The sequence below is a fragment of the Athene cunicularia genome (genome assembly GCF_003259725.1).
Source record: "Athene cunicularia isolate RWA chromosome 15 unlocalized genomic scaffold, athCun1 chr15_part1, whole genome shotgun sequence".
NCBI lineage: Eukaryota > Metazoa > Chordata > Aves > Strigiformes > Strigidae > Athene > Athene cunicularia.
Genome location: NW_020799121.1, coordinates 1,213,063 through 1,234,537, shown reverse-complemented (window position 1 = coordinate 1,234,537; position 21,475 = coordinate 1,213,063). Strand labels below are relative to the sequence as shown.

Below are 21,475 nucleotides of genomic sequence, written 5' to 3'. Positions count from 1 at the left end.
CCTTCTGCAAAGAAACCTTCTGGTCTTCCTGGGACCGGGATGTGCTGAACTACTGGTCCCAAGATGCAAATGCTGGTGACTTGACTTCCCTTCTGTGGGAGGGAATAGGCTGTGAGGGAGCCCTGAGCAGATGCGGGAACAGGACTCCCTCTAATTGGGGAAGTGCCTCCTGGTTGTGTTGCTCTGCAGTCCATCTGCTACATTATGAGTTTCTCTTGCCTTGCTCTGTTCTTGGTAGATCAGGATGGGAATGTTTATCCTCGTCATCTTGCTGAGAAAACTGGGGAATGGATACAAAAGGCCAACTGGAGGAGTTTCACTAAGGGCAAATGCGGGGGGCTGCACTTGGGCCACAACAACCCCCAGCAGCACTCCAGGCTTGGGGAGGAGTGGCTGGAGAGCTGCCAGTCATAGAGGGACCTGGGGGGTGATTGACAGCCGGCTGAGCAGGAGCCAGCAGTGTGCCCAGGTGGCCAAGAAGGCCAATGGCATCCTGTCTTGTGTCAGCACTGGCGTGGCCAGCAGGGACAGGGAAGAGATCTTACCCCTGTACTGGTGAGGCTGCACCTCGCTGAGTGGGTTCAGTTTTGGGCCCCTCACCCCAAAAAGTCCATTGAATGTCTCGAGCGTGTCCAGAGAAGGGCAATGGAGCTGGGGCAGGGTCTGGAGCACAGGTGTGCTGGGGAGCGGCTGAGGGAACTGGGGGGGTTTAATCTGGAGAAGAGGAGGCTGAGGGGAGACCTCCTGGCCCTCTGCAACTCCCTGCCAGGAGGGGGCAGAGAGGGGGGATGAGTCTCTGGAGCCAAGGACCCAGCACCAGGCCCCGAGGGAATGGCCTCAAGCTGCCCAGGGCAGGGTCAGGCTGGCTCTGAGGAAGGATTTCTTTGCAGAAGGGGCTGTTGGGCGTTGGAATGGGCTGCCCAGGGCAGGGGGGGCGTCCCCATCCCTGGAGGGGTTGAAGAGTCGGGCTGACCCAGCGCTGAGGGATCTGGTGGAGTTGGGAACGGTCAGGGTGAGGTTCATGTTTGGACTGGATGATCTTCAAGGTCTTTTCCAATAGAGATGGTTGTGTGATTCTGTAAAGCCCAGTGTTTACGTGGTGGTGTGTGAGTGCTGAGATGTGAGGTGATGCTGGGCTGGCTGAATTTGGTTGAGTGGCTGGAGCAACCAGGATGGAGGTGTGGAGGGATGTTTGATAAGTTGTCTTGCCACAGCTCCCTTCAGTTCTTGGGCTGCGAGTTGTGACTTGGGTCCTTGAGCTTCTCTGACATCAGAGGTGTAAGGGCATCTCCAGACCAACGTGCTTATCAATCCCATCCTTTCCAGATCTACTGGTGTGTTGGAGGGTGCCCTGAGATGTTGGGCTTGTGCTGTTATGGTGTTTACTTCTGGCTGTGTTGGATTGATTTTTGGATGTGATCTGCAGCACCAGTGCAGAAGCCTTGATTCATAATTTTGTTGAGATATTACAGCCAAAAATTTCCAAGCTTCTAGCTCTTCAAATACCATGTGTAGTGGTGGAGCTCACTAGGGAAGCTCCTTGAGTTTGACGGCTCCAGAAAGGGACCTGTCCAATGGATTTGTGGGATTTGTGGGATCCAAGGGATTTGTGTCCAGCTTCTTGCCATGCATGTAGTGGCAGTATAAGGTCTTTGTACCTCACATCCAGAGTCTCAAAAAAGCCATACCGCAAACCACAAATAATTTCACTCTCTTCAATGACAGCCTGTGACTTTTCAGACTCTTCAAGGGCTCAACAGACTCTTCAACAGACTCTTCTGTTTCTTATTTTCTCCCTGAAATGGAGGAAAAAGCCAGGAGCATCCCCAGTGTCAGTGAACCTCTTGGCTCTGTCAGCTGTGCTGTGTTGATCATCCCAGCCCAGGCGCATGACCTGCAGGACCTGGCTGTCACGGTGGTGCTGGGGAGGCTGTTTCTGGACCTATACTCAAAACTCAGATGTGGACAGTAAAACTTCCTTGCAAAAATTCAGCCGCCCATTGTGAGCTGTTACAGCTCAAGTAGTAATTGAGGGGAAGAGAAGAAAAAACAAACCCAAGAAGATTTCACAGCAACACCAATAGATTTTCATGTAAATACTATTTAAATTAGAAAATATTTCCTGACTGGTAAACAGTGATCGAGCAGCTGAGTGATAACCTGGCAAATAATCTGGTGTGTCTGCTGATGCCTCTTGCCTGTAGCCAGGGCTGTAGCTCACAGCAGATTTCTGTTTAAACACTTGCTGCTGTTTTCCCAAAGGAAAAAATGATTCAGACGGCTGCTTGTGCGCTGTGCTGGCTTCAGCATCCCGCTTGCACTGGGGGTGAATTCTCCTAAGTGTGTGGTTGGAGACTTGGAGTTTCAGGTGCAGCCTCTAATGTACATGCCCAAACTGTAGGTGTTGTGACTTAATTGCAGTGAGAGAAATCCTGAGGTTATGCTGGAATAGGAAAGACAAGAACATGTGAGTCTTTAAATGCTGCTCACCTTGTGCTTCTCCGAGGCTGTCACAGGGAGGTGGCTGTGGCTGTCAGCACAGGGACATGTTTGAGCCCAGCAGTGACCTACATTTACTCTGGAAAGCAGAACGGCCTTAAGAGTGATAAGGTGGGAATTTAGTGTTTAAGGTGTAGAATCGGGTGTGTTGGTTACCTGAGGCTTGCAGCAAGCAAATTACTTTGAGATAACAGGAGAAAGATCTCTAGGGAGAGGGAGCGAGTGTTTTTTCTCATTTTTCTGAGTACAATTTAAATTGTGCTTCGATTTTTGTGTGAACCACAGAATCATCTTGGTTGGAAAAGCCCTTGAAGCTCCTCCAGTCCAACCATGACCCTCACCCTGACCGTTCCCAACCCCACCAGATCCCTCCGCGATGGGTCAACCTGATTCTTCAACCCCTCCAGGGATGGGGACGCCCCCCCTGCCCTGGGCAGCCCATTCCAACGCCCAACAGCCCCTTCTGCAAAGAAATCCTTCCTCAGAGCCAGCCTGACCCTGCCCTGGGCAGCTTGAGGCCATTCCTTCTGGGCCTGGCGCTGGTTCCTTGGCTCCAGAGACTCATCCCCCCTCTCTGCACCCTCCTGGCAGGAAGTTGCAGAGGGCCAGGAGGTCTCCCTTCAGCCTCCTCTTCTCCAGACTAAATCCCCCCAGTTCCCCCAGCCGCTCCCCAGCAGACCTGTGCTCCAGACCCTGCCCCAGCTCCGTTGCCCTTCTCTGGACACGCTCGAGTCATTCAATGGCCTTTTTGGGGTGAAGGTGCCTAGCGATACAGAGTGATGCTGGGAACCCATGTGCAGGCAGTATTGGCCCTCCCAGTTTAGGAGAGAAGTCTCAGGTCAGTGATTGCAGAGTGTCCTGCTGCGTTTTTTGTGGATAAGCTGGTTTGGAGAGGTGCGCACTCCCTAGCCTGAGCATTTTTTGCACCCTTGTGAAGCTGGATGCTCCTAGCCAGGACATAATGTAACAAGGTCCCTACATGTGTGGTACCCCCTCTGCTTGGTTGAACTGAAGTAGCTCTTGAGCTGCCAGGGTTGCAGATGTGTGCTCTGGGTTCAGAGTTGGGTTGCTGTGCTCTCCCTAACCTCCTTATCGGTGGTCAAGCTATAAAGCATGTTGAAATACCACTGGTTGCTTGGAAAGTGGGTGCTGTGCAGAGCAGTCTCAGTTCCCTGCTGGGGCTCTTTGCCTGATCCCATCTCAGCTGTGAGAAAAGGAGAAGTTGAGTTTTAGAGGAGATGAGGCTACTCAGAAATGTCATTGAGCCTTGCTGGTGGAAAGGAAATCTTAGCAGAGAAATTCCACAAGTGTCCGTCGTGCTTGCTTGCTTGAAGTGAATAGTGTCTGGGAGCAGATTGTGAGCTGGGGCTATTTATTGCTCACTGCATCCTATTAACTTCCAGCAGAGCTGCACTTGTAGTTACAAAAGCCATGTAAGCAATATCTTACCAGCATCTGAAGCTAAATCTTTGGCTGTTGTGGCATCACTGAAACCAAAGCTGTGGAGTAGATGAAAAACTCTTTATTACCTACTTTTTCACCACCTTTTCTCTGCTCTGATGATAAATCTGTCTTCTCAGCTCTTACAAAGGAATGTCATTGTTTTTTATATAGTAAGATTTCTTACAGTTGTTGAAAATTGGGAGCATCTTTCTCTTGCATAGCACTGGCATACTGAGCAGCCTTGTGTAGCTCAAGTATTCCTTAAGAACTGGAAAGCAGGTCTTTAAATCGTGATTTGGTGTTCTTTTATTGCACTACAGCATGGAGCTGATCTGTCAGGCTGCAGAATGAGTTGCTAAAATTTAAACTCCAGGAGTTTTATGCTGAAGGCCTTTTAAGTAACTGATGCTGATAAGTTGTCTTGTCAAGCTCTCTGTTTAGATTTGTGGTATTAAAGTATCTGAAGCAGCTTTTCCTGAGGGGGAAAAAAAAAGCTGCAAATAATATTTTAACAAAAAGATGGTCTTTGAAGGTTTTTGCAAAATCCAGCATTCTGCAAGTTGCTGTGATATAAGAGCTTTCCTGTACTTGCGGGTAGGGTGCCTGAGTGATGATGCCAATCTGAAATTTCTATTACTGTGTCCTACATGGTGTTGAAATAAAAAAAGCAAATATGTCTGTATCTCGAGCAGGATCTTTTGATAGCTTTGACAAAATCTGTGCAGGAACTGGGACCTGTTCATCTAGAGAAGGTTTGGCAGCTGAAATAGGGAACTGCTGGCATCATGATAAAGTATATTCATACTTATGGAGTAAGAGATTTCCTTTCTGATGATCCTAGTGCATCTATGAGCAGCACCGTTTTTGCCACAAGAATGATTTTGAGAATAAGCGATCACATCCCTCTTGATAGTTCATGGTCTTTTTTTGTCTGGAATCAGGTGCCCGAGCTGTGTAGCCCCTGGCAGCTCAGGGCTTGCGTTGAGCTTGCCCTGGTGCTTTGAGGATCTTGCTGCTGTGCTCTGGGGGGAAAGGGGTTATATTCACCCTGGACATTAGCTTTCCTCTTGCTGGATGGGCGCTGTAGTCCTCCCTGCTGTTAAACACCTGTAGGTATTTTTAAAAAATCTTCTCCTTGTGTCGCATAGCCCCTCACACTGTGTGTGTTGGCAAGGGCTGTATGCAAAGCAGTCTTCTTCTGTGTCTCCCATGCAGAACTATAATTTTGTATCTCCGAAGGTGAATCCCATTGATCAGCTTTGTGAGGGAGCAGCAGAAAAGCCCCAGATATTCAGCTGCATCCACCTCTGTGTGGTCTATGTCCACGTTTAACCTTCCTTCATATTTTTTTCAGCCTGCCCACGTGTTCTCCCATATGTGCAGTGCTCAGATTATTACAGAAAGTCGAGAATCAGAAAATCTGCCTGGATCACGTTATGCAATAGTTGAGCTGCTAGCAGTGAATAAGCAGATCCATCTGACCACGCGTGCTTCTGAAGGGCACCTCTTCTTTTTTTTTTTTTTCCTGCATTCAGTCAGAGGAGATTGCTTGCTTGTTGACTCAGGGTTGGGTCAGGTGCCTGCCTCGTGTGTGGGTGCTGATTGATAGGAATTGATTTCCCATGCAGATTGGCACAGAAAGGTATCTTAAAGAACAAAAAACTGTACTGAAACAGTTTTCTTGGGTGAGAGAGAAAGACTGTTTAATATGACTTAAATTGATGTAGTGAAGTGACCTTGGGGACCTTTGTTTTGTGTAGAAGAGAAAATAATTTTAGCAGTTCTCTCAAGGTAGGAAGTAATTCCATCTGGGAACACATTAGTATGTGCTGCATCATGAGGATGACGACTTTGGAAATGAAAATCAGTGCTTGATTCATTTGGAGCCAGTTCACCCCTCCCTCCAAGCAAGCGTGATCAAACTGTACATAGGGTTTGAACTTAACCTGTGGTGCTGCAAGACATGAACCCTAGTCCTCAAGAGGTACCAAGAGGCTTTTGTTTCTGCATGGGTTCTGTGTCTGCACGTTGAGCTTGTATGTGGATCTAGGTTAAATCTGTTCTGCAAAACAGTGTCAGGGCTGAGCAGGTGAGAGGAGTCCTCGAGGTGCTGGAGTTAGGGTTATGGGGCTTGGGGTTTGAGTTCATGCTTAGCCAGAATGGCTTCCTTCTGTGTAACATGCAACTCCAGCAGTGTGGTTGGTAATGAGTATCTCTGAACTGCTGCCTCTTCTCCCCACGTGGTGACCGTATCTCCATTCCATAATGAACTCCATCACTGATGCTTTCTGAGAGCATCTCTAGGCTATAAAACCTCCCTCAAGAGACTTAGAGACTCCTGTGTATGTGATGTGTTCCTTGGCGAGTGATGTGCAGCCAAGGTTTCGCTCTCCTGCCGCATCAGTGCGTGGAACAGGGCCAGAAGGTTTAGGAAGCCCATCACCAGCACGTGGTGGTTTTTACAGGTGATGTGGAGGGAACCATGTTGAAACTCAGGGATTCACCGGACCCCTGCCCGTGTGATGCGATGGGGCTGTCACCGTGCTCAGAGCCACAGAGAAAGAAGCAACATGCAAACTGCCTCAAACCTTTCAGGAATAAGGGGAGATGCCCCCAGTACTCGTGGGAATAGTCTTGTACTTGCCAAGCTGGTGTTGTTGCCTCTGTGAAAGCTTCCGGTGCTCAGCAGCTGATGGCTTGTTCAGCTCCTGGCTTTAAAGATGTGACTTGGATTTTAAAATTTAGGAAAAGCTATGGCCAGCGATCACTTTTGGACTTCAGTGCATTTACGAAGTCATTAGTGATCTGAGAGCTGGGAGGAGCTGTGCAGCAGGATGGTGGGTGGCTGCTTTTGGGATGGAGGGAGGCTGTTAGTGGTGGAAAAAAAGGAGTAACTGGGAATGCCCTGACAAAATAAGAAGCTGGATGGAGATGAGGACTCTGCATAGAGGGAGATCAGAGGCAGAGACTTGGCATTGCAATGTGAGGATTGACAAAGACCTTCTGGGCCTGAGGGTGCTGCAGTTTTAGGAGCAAATAGCTGGGTTAAGACATGTTGGGTAAAGAAACAAGGAGAAAGTGGAGAAAAACAGCAGAAGGGTGGTGGAGAAACAGACAGACGTGAGACATGGAGCAGAGCTATGTAACTGGTGATTCAAGGCTGTAAGCAAGGGTGATTTTCTACTTCTAGAGTCTGAAGCAGCCTCTGGTGTCTGAGGGGAGCTTTTCTCAGTGTTAGGTGCTTTATCATGCAGCAAATAGCCATCAAGCCTTCCAAACCAGTTGGAAGTAAGTGCTTTTTCCCCTTCCCTGGGTACTGTTTGGAAAATATTTCAGGTAGCAAGGTTGAACTTCTTTAAAAATCACTCGAATGCATGAGGAGCACCTGTTCTTCACTAGGCCTTGTGCTCCGAGTTACTTAGCTGCCGTGATGGAGTGGTTTTGGGAGGGTCATCATCCTCTGCATGGTGCTCACGCCAACTGCCTGTGGCCATGGTGAACTGCTCTAGAAAGTGCTGATGAGGAGGTGTGATGAGGCAAGAGCCTGTCCTGCTGCTTGAATCTGATTCCATCTGTACCGTGGGACGTTTCAGACAGGTGTCCATCCACAGGACCTGAGGAATGATGGACCTGGGGGACATTCCTGGGTAAGGACTATGCTGCTACGCTGAGGGAAATGAAAGGAGCAGGTAATTCCTATAAATGACTGCAATTCCTCCTGCTGCTGCAACTCAATGAGCAACTGTGTAGTAATGTATTTTGTTGAAATACTAGCAAAATCCTTGCAGTGATTATCTGACATTAACCCAATTCCAGCATGTTTTAATATTAGGAAAAGGGAGAGGACTCTGGAAATGACTTGGACAAGAGGCATTAAAAAATATACAAGGCTTATTTATCCTGTGATAGTATTGGCCTGCTCCTACCTCTGTCCCCCAGGATGGTCACCTGGATTTAGGGAGATTTATAGTCTTTAAAACTTTCCTAAGACCTTTGACTAGTTAGGTGAGTGAAAATGGTGGGCTAGATTAAACTGTGCCATGGGAAGTGATAGCCAGCAGCAGAAGAGAGGAAATCATGGAGAAACTGAATTTTCTAAGTGTCACTGATGTCTATTCTATGAGATTGGTGTGCGGGAAGGATCCCACCTTGCTGCACAGCATAAACGCAAGGTGTTAGGTGGTTTGTGGATGCTGGGGGGCAGAGGGAACATTTTGGGACACAAGTGATCTAATGCCAAGTGTGTTTATTGTAGTTGCACTTTCAGGGAGGGATAGCAGTGTGGTAGGGGGAGAGGGTGCTGGGCAGTGAGAGGGTTAACGTCAGGGTGGGTGAGGAATGAGGAGGGTTGAGGGGTGGGTATGCAGCAGAGATGAACAGGGTGAGAAAGGGAATAGACAAAACAAAAGTGAAAAGAATGGAGTAAAGTAAAAGATGGAAAAATACAGTGAATGTCAAGGAAAACACTCTTAATTCCTCCTGTCCAGAGGTCCTGGCTTCCAGGTGCTGCTGAGGCCCTCCTGGCTGGAGGGACACAGGAGTTACAGCCTCTGTGTCCCTAGGGATGGGAGCAGGGTAATGCAGGCTGGTGGCCGCTGTGCGTGCCCCAGTGTTGGCAGGGTTTGTATGGCATTGGTGATGCTGTCGTCTGTGTCTGCTGGCTGCTCTGAGCGTGTCTGCTCGGCTGGTGGGAAACCTTGAGAACTCTGGCTCAGTGCTTGTAGAGCTATTCTAGGCATCTGCGATGCAGCAGTGGGTGTACAGGCAGTTTTGAGACTACTTTGGCCTTTAAAAACCTAGTCTTTGTGACTTTTTTTTTTAAAGTGACTTTAGTTGCTTCTAAAAACACTATGTTAAATCATGTTTTAAGAAGTGGCTGTCAGTTTTTGTGGCTCGTCCACAGCTTGCACGCTCTGAAAAGAGAAAGTGTCTCTCTGTGTTCAAGAATTGCGCTCTCAGCCGGCACGGCACCCGCTGTGCCATGGCGGGCAGGCAGCGTGGCCCTGACTGCTCTCCTGGGGTGTGAGAGCTGGTGAAGGAAACAGGAGAACTAATAAATAAAAAAAATTAAGTGATCATTTCAGCTTTGATAAAGCTAAAAGCCCATGGAGAGCTAAGAGTGTTTGAGTGTGGAAATACTTCCATGATGGAGCAGCAGCTATCGTGGCTGCTGGAGGGGTCATCGCTTTAAAGCAACCTGCTGTGCCTTGTCCCTGGCTGGGACCAGCAGAACTGTGGTACGGGGCAGGGGTGTGCTGTGCTCTCGTACAGCCTGGGGGACTTTGGCCCCTGGACGTGAAGTCCTGGATGCGACTGTCAGCAGTGGGGTGGTGGTGGGTTAAGGCTGCTGCGGCGTGGGCTTGGCTTCTCCATGGTATGCCCAGCTGGGGTGGGAGGAGGGCTGGTGTGCTGGGAAGTTATCCCCAGGAAATCCTACTGCTCATCTGGGTGAGCCTAGGGAAGTACTAACCAATTTTGCCAGCAGTAAAGGTGTTTTAACAGCTGAAGAGGAGTTGTGCTGCTTTCATTTGCCTCACAAATGGAGATTTTTTGCATAGAAGATCTTATCACACTTAGACAAAAGACAATGACAGAAGAGAGAGGATATAAAGAACCGTGAAATACTAGATGCTGGAGGTGGGATAGCAGAGAGAAGGGAGAAAAACAGCAGTACAAATGAGATGAGAAAGGCCAGCAGTGTGCAGTTGGTAATTTCACTTTTAGGGCGGCCAGAAGCAATCAGCACAGCAGGATGTGAAACCAGCAGCCTAAATGCTAGGGGTGACCTTCGTACAAGGGAACAAGCTCAAGCCAAATACTGCAGCCTTGTCCTTTATTTTTTTTTTCTTTTGAGGAGTTTCTCTAGCTTTGGTGGCTTTGACAGGCTTGCTGCCTGCTTGGGATGTTCCTGGGGGTCTGTGCTGCACGGGAGGGTGCATTGGTGGTGTTTTGGGTACAGGCTGGATGCAGGGGGACTGACACTTCCTTTTCCCTCTGTTCCCATGCAGGACACAGGCAGAAATGGCCCACACGTGTCGCGGGACTATCAACCTGTCCACGGCTCATATCGATACGGAGGACTCTTGTAACATTGTGCTTTCCAACGGGGGAAGGACGTACCACTTAAAGGCAAACTCAGAAGTGGAGAGGCAGCGCTGGGTCACTGCCCTGGAGCTGGCCAAAGCAAAAGCCATCCGCATGAGGAACAACCAGTCAGGTAGAGTGTGTCTTGGTGTGTGAATGTGCAACTAGATCCTTTTTAAAACCACCTTGTAAGCCAGCTCTTCTGTGCTTGTTAAATTGTGCAGAAACCCTGGCAGATACTGTTTCATATGCAATTAAAAATAGCTGATGGTTTCACAGAGACACAAAGGGTTTTAAACAATACTGTGTGCACCCAACATCATCTCCTCTGGTTGTGGAGCATTGAACAGGTCTTTAAAGCCCTTGGTAATGTCTGTAAATTGTGGAGAGCCAGTAAAAATGCACTAATGATGCTTCTGGAAGGCGGGATGTATGTGCCTTTCTCCTGGAGACTTGGGGTTGGTCTGTGTGGGCAGAGAATGCTGTAAGATGCACTCAGTGCAGCGGTGAGTGGCACTCCAGGGATCACCAATTCGCAACACAGTGCCAGGGCCGTGTCCTTCTGTTCGCCCATAGCTTAGATAGTAGATGATGGACATGTACAATTAGTTGAGATGTGTCTCTCCATGTGTATTTCCCTTCTCTCCCCTACACACACTATGCTGTGGTCTGGTATTTATTAATGTATGTTTGGGACAGCTGCATTATATCTAGTTGTCAGACCCTGTGCCTGTTACGCAGCTCCTCCCCAGTGCCATTTTTACTGCTCCCTTGTGTAATGGGTTGTTTGGGTGCTTTAGAGTATTTTAGATATATTTCAATGCTTATAACCCTTCTGGGATTAACAGTTGGTCAACAAATGAGAATGGCTTCAAGTTTCATGAAACAAAACCCGTGAATGAATGAAAAAGCTGTCTATCTCCTCTGTCCTAAAATAAAATCACTGTCAGATCTTGTCTTGAATGCTGGAAATCAGGCCTTATACAAGAGAAAAAGTGTAGCAAACACCCGATTTTGTAACACTCTGCTTAAAATGTAAATGTATATTCAGAATGAATATATTTTAGAGAAGGAGCATGTGAAGGTGTGACCAGGGAAAAGCACTTTTGTTCAGTGCTTGGGTATTATCTTTACTGTCCAGGTCTGGGCTTTGGGACAGCTGCAGATGCTGCTGTATGCTGCTGACTGCAGTGAATTTGCATCTGTGGGTGAAGAGTTTGTGAAGCTTAACTTTCACATTGCCACGGAGGAAGGTTGTGGTTGGGTCAGTGCATCAAGAAAAACCTCTACTTTTCCAGGGGAAACGCTGCTGCATGCTCACCAAAATTACAGTGTGCCGTGGGGTGGCTGTGGGGCGCAGCTCTCTGAGCGGCTGTCAAGGCTCTGTAGATGGAGACTGCCTTCTAATGCTGCTGACTTATGAAAATACACAGTCCACACAAAATTAGTTCGACCATGTTTTTGGAAGGCAGTGTGTTAATGTTTTTGTTTGTGTCCCAGTGGGATGGTCATTTGGGATGCTGGCTGCTGGGGGCGTTGTGCAGGCAGAGCCTGTGCTTGGAGTAAGGTTTTGTAGAGGGCAGCAGGATGCCAGAGTGCCAATGGTTTGACTTGCAGGAGAATAAGCCCTGAGTCCTGGACTAATGTGGTCTGACTTTCACATAATTAGCCATCCCACAAGGTCATACAGAAGTTGATTAGTGCGCGAGCCACTTACCCGTTTCCCATAATTGTTCAAGTATGCCGTGTTCAGGGCACTAGCATCTACAGATTTAATTATATCAAGTATTGTGAACTCTCTGTCCCTTAATACTGCAGCTCTGGAGTGTACCTGAATACTGATGGAGAATACAGCTGCCTGAGGAGAAGATGGAAGTTTCTAGACATGCTTGCTTTGCCCGGCAGAGTGTGATGTTGTGCTAGGTCCTGGCTGTAGTGAGCTGGGTGTCAGTGCTGTTGGTCCTGTGTCGCTTACCCTGTAGCAGGAAGCGAGCCCTTTAGCTGGGTTAGGCCTTTAGAAAAGGACCTCGCATGTGGGAGAGGTTGGAGTGTGCCTTTACCTTCACCTTTCTGATTGTCGGGCTGTGGGTGATAGGAGGGGAGGCGTGGAGTGGTGCAGGCTGCCGAGCTCCTGCCCAGCCCAGGGCTGCAGGAGGATGTCAGCAATGCTGCCTCCTGAGTCACGCGCAGTTATTTTGGTTTGTGTCTTTACATAAAAATAGCAAATGTGGAGACTTCCTTTCTTAAGCCTCTGGATGTGCTGACTTCCTAACTCCAGTGAGCTCAGGCCGTACTTTCAGGGTCAGGACAGTGCGGCAGCAGTGCTGATTTGGCTGCGGATGCTTGTTTCTGTGCTGCCTCGTGGTTGTGCTGACTCAGCGGTTTGTGGGTCAATGCTGTGATCCAGGCCGAGGAGTTGATGGGAAATAAAAACCAAACCAAACTCTTGTTTTTCCAGGCTTTTCTGGTCTGGTCCGAGGGATGAGACGCTCTGTAAACGGGCACTGAATCCTTGTGCTGTGGAGTTTAGAGCTGAGGACACTGGTGAATTAATTTATAATGTTCACCTGGCTGATGGTGTTTTGTCCCAATTACAGATCTTTTAATTAAGGTAAAGAATGATTGTGTGTTAGGTTTGACTGTGTTTTGCTTGAATCGAAATAAAATTCCTAGTGTTGTGTCCCTCTGAGTGCCGGGCATTGTGCAGAGCCCTGGGCTGGGTGTTTACAAGTGGAGGGTCTGGATTTGCTGAAGAAGTAAGTCCCTTGGTCCTTCAGGTCTGCTCATGTTGGGAGTCTTCTCTTACCCTGACTGATCACCAAAACCTGAGTGTTTCCCGGGGCTGCTCTGTAGAGCCTAGGTCAGTGCACAGGGGCTGTCTTGGACAGTGGGTGTGAAGGGTGGTGAGCAGCTGTATGGATTTATGCTGGCAGGGAGGGAGCATCGATGGCTTGGGGGTGGGGGGCAGAAGACTGGAAGAGTGTTGGAGGGGGCAGGTGAGGTGGGCAGAGAAGCAGGTTTGTGTCTAACACTGCCAGCACTTCTGGGGAAGGGAACGAGAAACATCCTTAGGGTGATTCCCACTCGCGGGCGCTGCCCTGTCTGCAGCAGGAGCCCGTCCTTGGCGTTCTCCGCTGATGCTCAGGGACGTGGAGGCTTTGTTGGAGGTGGCATGTCTGGGGAGGAGATGGCTGGGCTCAAGTCAGCTGCTTTTGAGGTGTCTCCAGCCATGAGCACCGGAGCAGTCTCACATGTGGAGCAGCTTTTTGGCGCTCTACAGTTTTCAGCAGTCAAGGAGCTCCCAGGAGAGGGAAGGGGGTGTCTTTGCTTCCTAGTGCTTTGGAGTCCTTCTCTCCTTGCATCTGAAAAGGGGCAATGTGTTAGTGTGGAATTAATTAATCTAAATAAAGAAAAAAGCTTGACCTCTTTTTGGAAATGTTTTAAAGATGAGCCACACTCTAGTTGCTACTGGATGTAAGCTGGGGTTCTCCATTCACTTGTTTATGCAGAAAACAGTGGTCCCTCACTGCTTTCTTGGTGTTTGAGCTTTGATGGGGTTCATGACTGGCAAATCAGGTTAACACTGCGAATATTTTGACTACAGGGAAACTGTTTTGGGGTGGCTGAAAAGAGTCTTTTACTCCAGTAGTTCACTTGAACAAAACAGGTACGAAAGCATTTTTGACTACTGGCTATCTTGAGCTGTGCACTGAGAGGTGCCATTTTCACAGGACTGATTTTCATTTCTACTTTTAAGAAATAGCAAAACCTACACCCAAACCAAGTATGAGATGGGAGACTTTGCTGTTTCCTCTTCTGCGTAACTGAAGGAGCTCTGGCTTCCCTTTTACACAGTGGGTATCTGGGACTATTTTGGTAATGATCCATGAGCTGAGACATGAGTAAGTACTGATAGATGTCACCTGAGAAAGCTTGATGTCCTCATCCTGCTTCATTGGTGAGAAACCTGCCTAGTGGTACTGGGTGGATTAGTGGCAGAGAGTGGAGCTGGGTTGCTGTTTTAGCGCTCTCCTCAATTTCCATGTGGTGCTTAAGTCCACTAAGATAAATGTATGGTGTAACAGTAGGACAGGACAGGATGGCTTGCATCTAGCTTCAGCTGAGCCAAATCTGGCATTCCTGTTTCCTGTTAGGTTTATAAACTTTGACGTTGTAGTAAGCTTGATCTGCCCACATGGTACCCATGGATAACACTCCATGGAGTGGATCCACTCTCTCACCCCATGGAAAGGGTGGGCACATGCTGTGCTTGCATTGGTGCTTGGTGTGGCCCTGTGCTGTTTATCTGTCCTGAAAATCACAGCTCTGTAATTGCCCTTTGTAAATTCTTGAATAATTTCAGCCTTCTCCACTCACCGTATTGTACCCAGGTCACCACGTGGATTTTGGCAGCTCATGCATTGGCCTCTTGGCAACTTCACCTTTGCAGAGCAGCAGTGGCAAAGAAAGGCTTTTATCTGCTCCTTAAGCTTGGTGTTCTCTCTGCTATTGTGGCTTGGAGGATGTGAACTTAAAAGTATTTGATGACTGTGGTTAATAAGTTTTTTATGGCAGAAAAAAAAAAATCTTTCTTTACACTAGGTAAATACACTCGGTATAGTTTTGGAAAACACCCCAAGATGAACTTGGGCTGCTTGGTGATTGGAGAGGTGAGAGAGTTGATGACTACTTCTGGCCCCCTGCTCAGGGGTTCCTGGGGGGAGAGGTTGAAATTCACTCTGTGATTCGGGTCATCACCTGAATCACAGCAGATTTCAGGCTGATTGAAGGTGTTTTTGGTGTCCGTGGTACTAGAAAACCCGGAGTTAACTGCATACATCAGTGTTCACATCTGTGCCAAGACCAGCTCACCTGCCAACCTCCCTCAAAGGCATCAGGTGTCTCATGCTGAAGTCGGGACTCAAGAGACATTAGTGCAGCAACAAAGCTGGGAATCACTAAGAAAAGAAGAAAAGAGAAAATGTATGTTTGCTCCATGTGCAGCTGTAATGCTTGTCCCCTCGAGAGGTCCTGGATTGCATCACACCAGCTCACAAACTTTTCAGTAGAACTTAAACTGAAAAATAAACCAACCCCAAAACAACAAAAGAACCTTCCCCAAAACAAAACAGAAAACAACCACAAAAAGTGACCAGACACAAGATTAACCAGACAAATAAGACCTCCTCCAGCAAGGGAAAGTAAATTTTCCATCTGGAAGAATGACAGCTGGAGATGCCGTATGGAAGATAGTAAATGCTGCGGGAAAAGATGGGGAGATTTGCTTACAACAAGAGCAAGGAGGAAATTATCAGGTCATAGGTTTAAATGAAACAGAATAAATATTTTATACAACACAAAATTAAATGGTGGCACTTGCTGCAGGAAGCCAGAAAATCCAGAGAGATTGAACAGATTTGGGTGCAATTTCATTGCTCATGGATGTGAGCTGTAATATTTCAATATATAAAGTGCAACCCAGGAGGTCCTTAAGCAGCACAGCACTAAAAGCGAAGCAGTTATTCCTGGAAAAACTACTGAATGTGCCCTGTTTCTTTATCTTATTTCCTGAATAGTGGTTCTAATTTGCTGACTAGAGAAGAGATGAAGCTGCCTGGGTGTTCTGCCTGACCTTGTGTGACCATCCTGGCGAGGCTGCCGCTGGAATGATGCTGTCAGTTGTGGCGTTGGGCTTCACGTGGTGGTTTCAACCTTTCATGGTTGTGTCACCTGTGGGGGAGGATTCGGTTTGAGACCAACACCCAGGTGTGGCCACATGTAGTCTCTGGAATTTGGGATAACAGGGCTTGACTGCATGGGTTGTCTGGTTATTCTTAGTGCCTTAATCAGGTTTTTGTTTTCTTAGCAAATAGGGAGTGATTAAAAGCAGCTTTATAGGGACTTGTTTGTAGATAGTTGGGGACCTGGAGCTTTGAATGGTCCAAAGGGGGAAGGAGGAGGGTTATTACTGCTGGTGATGCCTTCTGCCCTGGCTGCTGGGATGAGTTTCTGCTGCAGCGGAGTGTAAAGGGAAAATACAACTCTGGAGAGTAACACCACTGCTGTGGAGGCTGGTAATCCCACTGCAGGGTTGGCGTGTGGTTTGGTGGGTGAGAGCCAAGATGCAGCTCTCAGGGCTGCAGCTCACACAAGCAGGCTGCCAGCAAGTAGTTCTGCTTCAGCATGCTAGATCCACTTGTAGTGCCTTTGCAGTAGGATTAAAAAGGATCTGTAATTAGTTTTTCCTCAGCTTTCCCTTTAATTGTCTACTGATAACCTGAGTTTCATTGCTTGATGTATTTTGACTGTATTTTTTCCTCTTTTGAAGTATGTGTTTTGTTTGCAAAAGACATTTTGACTTGGGAATGTAATACTGCAAAGCATCTGTGACCTTCCTTACCCTGCTTTGTGAATTATCCCCTGGTTGCTTCCCTCCAGCAAGCTCCTGCCAGGTGCCCTTGTGCTGTGGCTGTGACAGGACTGGACAGTCCCCATTGTTGTTGTCCATACGCCCTCAATGCCAGCTCATTGCTTGCTGTAATCGTCCCTGCTGTTTCCAGTTGTTCTTACAAAAGTGCTCCCTTTTCCCATCCTCCTTGTGATGTTTTTCATCATGTTGTGAATTGTTTTCCCCTCTGTTCATAGGGTTCGTGCCTGGAGAGGCACTGGCTGCCCATGCTCAGTTACCTTGGTCTTTAATTGTCTTTTTGATCCCTGGAGCCTGGATTTTCCTAGGACAACTGATGGCCATTAACTGTGCTGGGTACTGCTGCCATGGAAAATAAAACTGGCAGTTCTGCTGAGATGGAGCTGTTCACTTGGATTTGCCGCTCTTAATGATTCCTCTGTCCTTTCCATGCCTTCTGCTGCTCACTCGTGTTCCCTCCTGCATCTGGCAGGATGCTCTGCCTCTCCTGTTTCCCTGTTAGGTTGTGATTGGGACAGGTTGATCCATCTCAACCACCGCTGGGAGCTGCAGTCAGCACTTCAGCTTCTCTCGCTGCAGCCAAGGGATGCTGTGATGTACCCTGAGGGTGGGGTGTGCAGACCAGTCAGAGAAGGACCTGGGGGGTGATTGACAGCCGGCTGAACAGGAGCCAGCGGTGTGCCTGGGGGGCCAAGAAGGCCAATGGCATCCTGGCTTGTGTCAGCACTAGCGTGGCCAGCAGGGACAGGGAAGAGATCTTACCCCTGTACTGGTGAGGCTGCACCTCGCTGAGTGGGTTCAGTTTTGGGCCCCTCACCCCACAAAGGCCATTGAATGACTCGAGCGTGTCCAGAGAAGGGCAATGGAGCTGGGGCAGGGTCTGGAGCACAGGTCTGCTGGGGAGCAGCTGGGGGAACTGGTGGGGTTTAGTCTGGAGAAGAGGAGGCTGAGGGGAGACCTCCTGGCCCTCTGCAACTCCCTGCCTGGAGGGGGCAGAGAGGGGGGATGAGTCTCTTGAGCCAAGGACCCAGCGCCAGGCCAAGAGGGAATGGCCTCAAGCTGCCCAGGGCAGGGTCAGGCTGGCTTTTAGGAAGTATTTCTTTTCAGAAGGGGCTGTTGGGCGTTGGAATGGGCTGCCCAGGGCAGGGGGGGAGTCCCCATCCCTGGAGGGGTTGAAGAGTCAGGTTGACCCATACCAGTGGCATGTTGGAGGGTGCAGGCAGTCTCCTGCGAGTCCCTTCCTCGTTTCACCAGCCTTTGCCTTGCCACAGGCACATTGTAAGTGTGCGGCGAGATCCTCCCTAGCTGTCACACAGTGTGATGGGACGGGGTTCCCAGGCATCCTGTGAGAAACGAAAGGGCTCTGCGAGGCAAGGCAAGAGCTTTGGGGCTTGGATGTAAAGAAGATGACTATGGTCCTTCACATCTGGTGCGGCTGAACACTTGGGGATTTGCAGGCCATGGGACTATTGGCAGTTGCCCTAAACATGGAGGGTTATGAAGCATTGACTTCTTTATAAATACAGGTGGTTAAAGTGGTCTGAACATGTATCTGGGCATGTTCTTGAAAATCAGGTGTTGAGGGGGGAAAAAAAAGGTGATTTCCTGGTTGTTTGTTTTTTTTTTTTTTTTTTTTTTTTTTTCTTTTAGAGGTTGTCTGATCAGCCTGGGAATTTTTCTCAACCAGAGTTTTCAGGCCATGAGATGGGATGCCCAGGAGTGAGAGTATTTAATCAGTTTGAATATCTGGAGCTGGTAAGATCCTGATGGATTCAGCTGAAGTAGGATTTAAACAGTCCGGTTCCGCACAGCCTCCAACTGTTACTGTCTGCTGCCTGACAAAGCAGACATCAGGAGGATGGGGGTGATTCTTTAGGAATTTCCAGTATTTCACAAGCCTGGAATCCTGAAATCCTTCCCTTCCCATCCCCCTTGTTGGTTTTTTTTTGTTTGTTTTGTTTTGTTGGTTTGCTAATCTGTTTTTAATTCTCCCCTTACTGTTTTCCATTTCACTTGCACACTGAGGTAGTTACCCAAGAAACAGGCTTACCTCCTCAGTTTGGTGCTGACCTTTCTCGTTTCCCACACCCATATACCGCGTTATATATTATTCTATTGCAGATGTAATCCATGATAATAATTTATAGCAAAGGAACACAGAAAATGGTACTTACATAACACCACGAATTAAACATTCCAGCAGGGAGCTCCGTGCAGACTGCAGTATATAGGCCACCTCTGCTGCTGCAGCCTCGTCCTCTGGAGTGAACGCGGGAGCTGCGCTGCTGCTGCATGTGCCACGGGACTGCTCGCTCATCACTGGCCAGGTGTCTGTGGAAGAGGGGTTCTGGTGCACCAGCAGTGGCAAAAGGCAAGGAAAGACTGGCAGAATGCTTCAAGATTATCTTATGATTTACAAAACCTCCCAGTTGTGTGTGGAATGGTATTGTGGAAGCAGTTACATGTTAGTATTGCAAACACTGGGTGCATGAGCAGGGTTCAGAAGTAGGATGGAAAATGATGTCCCAGCTCATGGTGTGTTCTACTGCTCCTGCAGGACATGCTCTTACACCTGACCGACAGCACGGGCCCAACGGAGCAGGAGGAAGCAGGGAGCCTTGGTGCTTTGCTTGCTGAGCAGTCACCCTGCAGTTTTGTTTTACACTCTGGCAGATTTGTGGCATGAATTCATGAAGCATGTTTTAGTTTTTTAAAATACAGCTGCTGGAGTTGGTGCTCAGATAGGCCGTGTGCGGTGAGCTGTGCTTCGTGGCTGTGACAGCTTGCTGCTTGGTCTCAGCGCAGCTGCTTTTCGGAATCCTGTGTGAGTTCAGTGTTAGAGGTGAACCTGCGTTAATAAGCCCCCTGACAATAAATAACTGAACGTGACCGCGCAGAGGAGGGAAGGGGGCGAGGGTTTTGTTAACGGCTGTTCCTCAGGAGCGAGGCAGCGGTGGGCAGGAGCCTCTGCTCCCACGCGGGTGCTGGGAAAGATGCTCCTGCAGGAGGAGGAGGGTCGGGATGTGCAGCACGAGGATATCAGCTGACGACAACGACCTGAGATGCTGGGTGTGAATACAGCAAACTTTGGGTCTGTGAGATGTCACTGACGCTGTGATTGATAGACTTTGAGTGAAAAGTTGTTTTCATGGTGATCTTATAGGAAGCCTTTGATTTTTTTAGTTTTTTTTTTTTTTTTAAATTATAGAAGCATTGCTGTTAAATTAAAACCCACTTTATTCCTTTTTAGGCTACAAATCTGGTAGTGGTGCTGTGGCTCCTGTGCCGAAAGCCTCTGCCTGCAGCTGATGTTGGGGTGAGGGGTGCTGCCTTGGTGGCTTGTGGAGATTTTTAGGTCTGCTGGAGTCTGCTGGCACAACTGTGCTGCACGGAGCCACACCAGCCCTTCAGGCCCCTTCGTCCTTCTGCAAAGCTGGCAGGGTTGTTGAGAGGGACCTGGGATGGGTGGGGGGAAGGAAAAGGCTCTTTTTTGACTGAGTTGATGTAGAAGGAGTTTGGTGCAAGTACACAGGGAGGAAAAATCTTTCCCAGTCCCTACTCAGCCCTGCATTGTGGCAGCAGGAGCTGGAAGATTGGGCAAAATTAGGGGGCTAAAAGCAGCCTGTCAGCAATAGGGATCAGCTCTGTTCTCCCCTTGGCGAGTTGAAGAGCAATGTTTCACCAGCAAAAGTAGGAGAGGGATAAATATCTGCAGTGAGGACTGTGCTACTCCTCAAATTGTCACCCTTTTTCCTTGATACTTATCAGAGCGCTTTCTATTTTGCTGTCTTTTTATTTACTACAGATTTTGTTTTGTTTTTAGAAGTCCTGTGTGTCATGTTACTATTTATTTTTTCTCCTGTGCCCATCTGTTTCTCTAAAATATGTGGTTTTTTTTCCTTAGTTATTATTGACCTCTCACCCTGTGCTCTCGACAAATGCTACTATTTGCTGCATGTGAGTGCATGACTTCAGTAAGCATTATTTTCATGTTTTTCAGCTGTTTGTAAATAAATGTTTCCTTTGTCTAATGCATGGTGGCTTTTTTTGTTGCATCCATTTGATTTCATTTTTTTTGACAAAGGAATTTATCAAGGTTGCTTGTCAAGACTGCAGTGCAAAAATCAATATAACCTGGGAAGCTGTGCACACATTTTACCTTAACTCATGTTTAATTTTCACTTGGAGAATGAGAAGTGGCATTTGGTTACTTCACCTGGGCTTGAAACAGCCTTTGAAGGTCCCATCCTTTGCTTGCAGTGCATAAAATTTTGCCTTACCTATGTGTCCAGTCCCTTTCCCTGTGTCGTTCTGAGCATGTGCAGGTAAGGAGGAGCTGTTACTTCTGCATTAACTAATCTCTGTAAAGAGCTGGGTGGGCAGATCCCAGAGCACACCCCTGGAGCTGGTGCTGGCTACTCTGGCTCAAAATCTGCTGCCACATAAATGTAAAAATCCATAGGTTGGGTCAAATCCCATGCCCCATTGTGGGGGGGATTAATCCCCTGATCCTTCCGGCTTTGGTCCATATGATGATGACCGGTTTTAAACAGTAACTGCGGAAGAACGGAGACAGTAGCTTCAGTTTGCATTAACGTTGTGGTTTTTATCGTTTTAACTGAGGACTTGTCAGTGATGGGTTTGAAAACCTCGATGCACCAGGGTCCTCGGAGCATCTGCGTAGTGGTGGTGGGAAGCAGAGGGTTGTTGCTGCTGGCTGTGCTATGGTAGAAACTGTCAGACTGATACCTGCCACCCCTAGCAGATGCATTTTCAAGGGAAATGTGTGTTAAACCCGATTCCCTTTTGTTGGGAGATCACAATGTGACCTGTGGAGTGAGCTATCATCCCAGGCCTTTGCCACAGTCCAAAGTACCAGCCCTTTCCACCTGGAGAAGCAAATCCCTTGTCTTTGATAGTGGCTTTCTGCAGCACGGGGCAACCCGGGAGGCTGCCAGTGCCACTGCCCTGAGGGAGGCAGGACACGAGGGCTTACAGGTGGCAGGGCTTGGCCCCTGCCCC

The 21,475-nt window shown here is 48.3% G+C and overlaps 1 protein-coding gene across 2 annotated transcripts in view; it reads left to right on the top strand.

Moving 5' to 3' along the window:
* The window catches only part of OSBP2 (oxysterol binding protein 2), a 131,231-nt gene that overhangs the window by 13,467 nt on the left and 96,289 nt on the right, over positions 1–21,475 (top strand). For both annotated transcript variants that reach the window (XM_026860051.1, XM_026860050.1), the window contains exon 2: positions 9,951–10,159. In XM_026860051.1, coding sequence (XP_026715852.1) covers positions 9,951–10,159 — 209 coding nt within the window. The remainder of the gene's footprint in view (positions 1–9,950; positions 10,160–21,475) is intronic.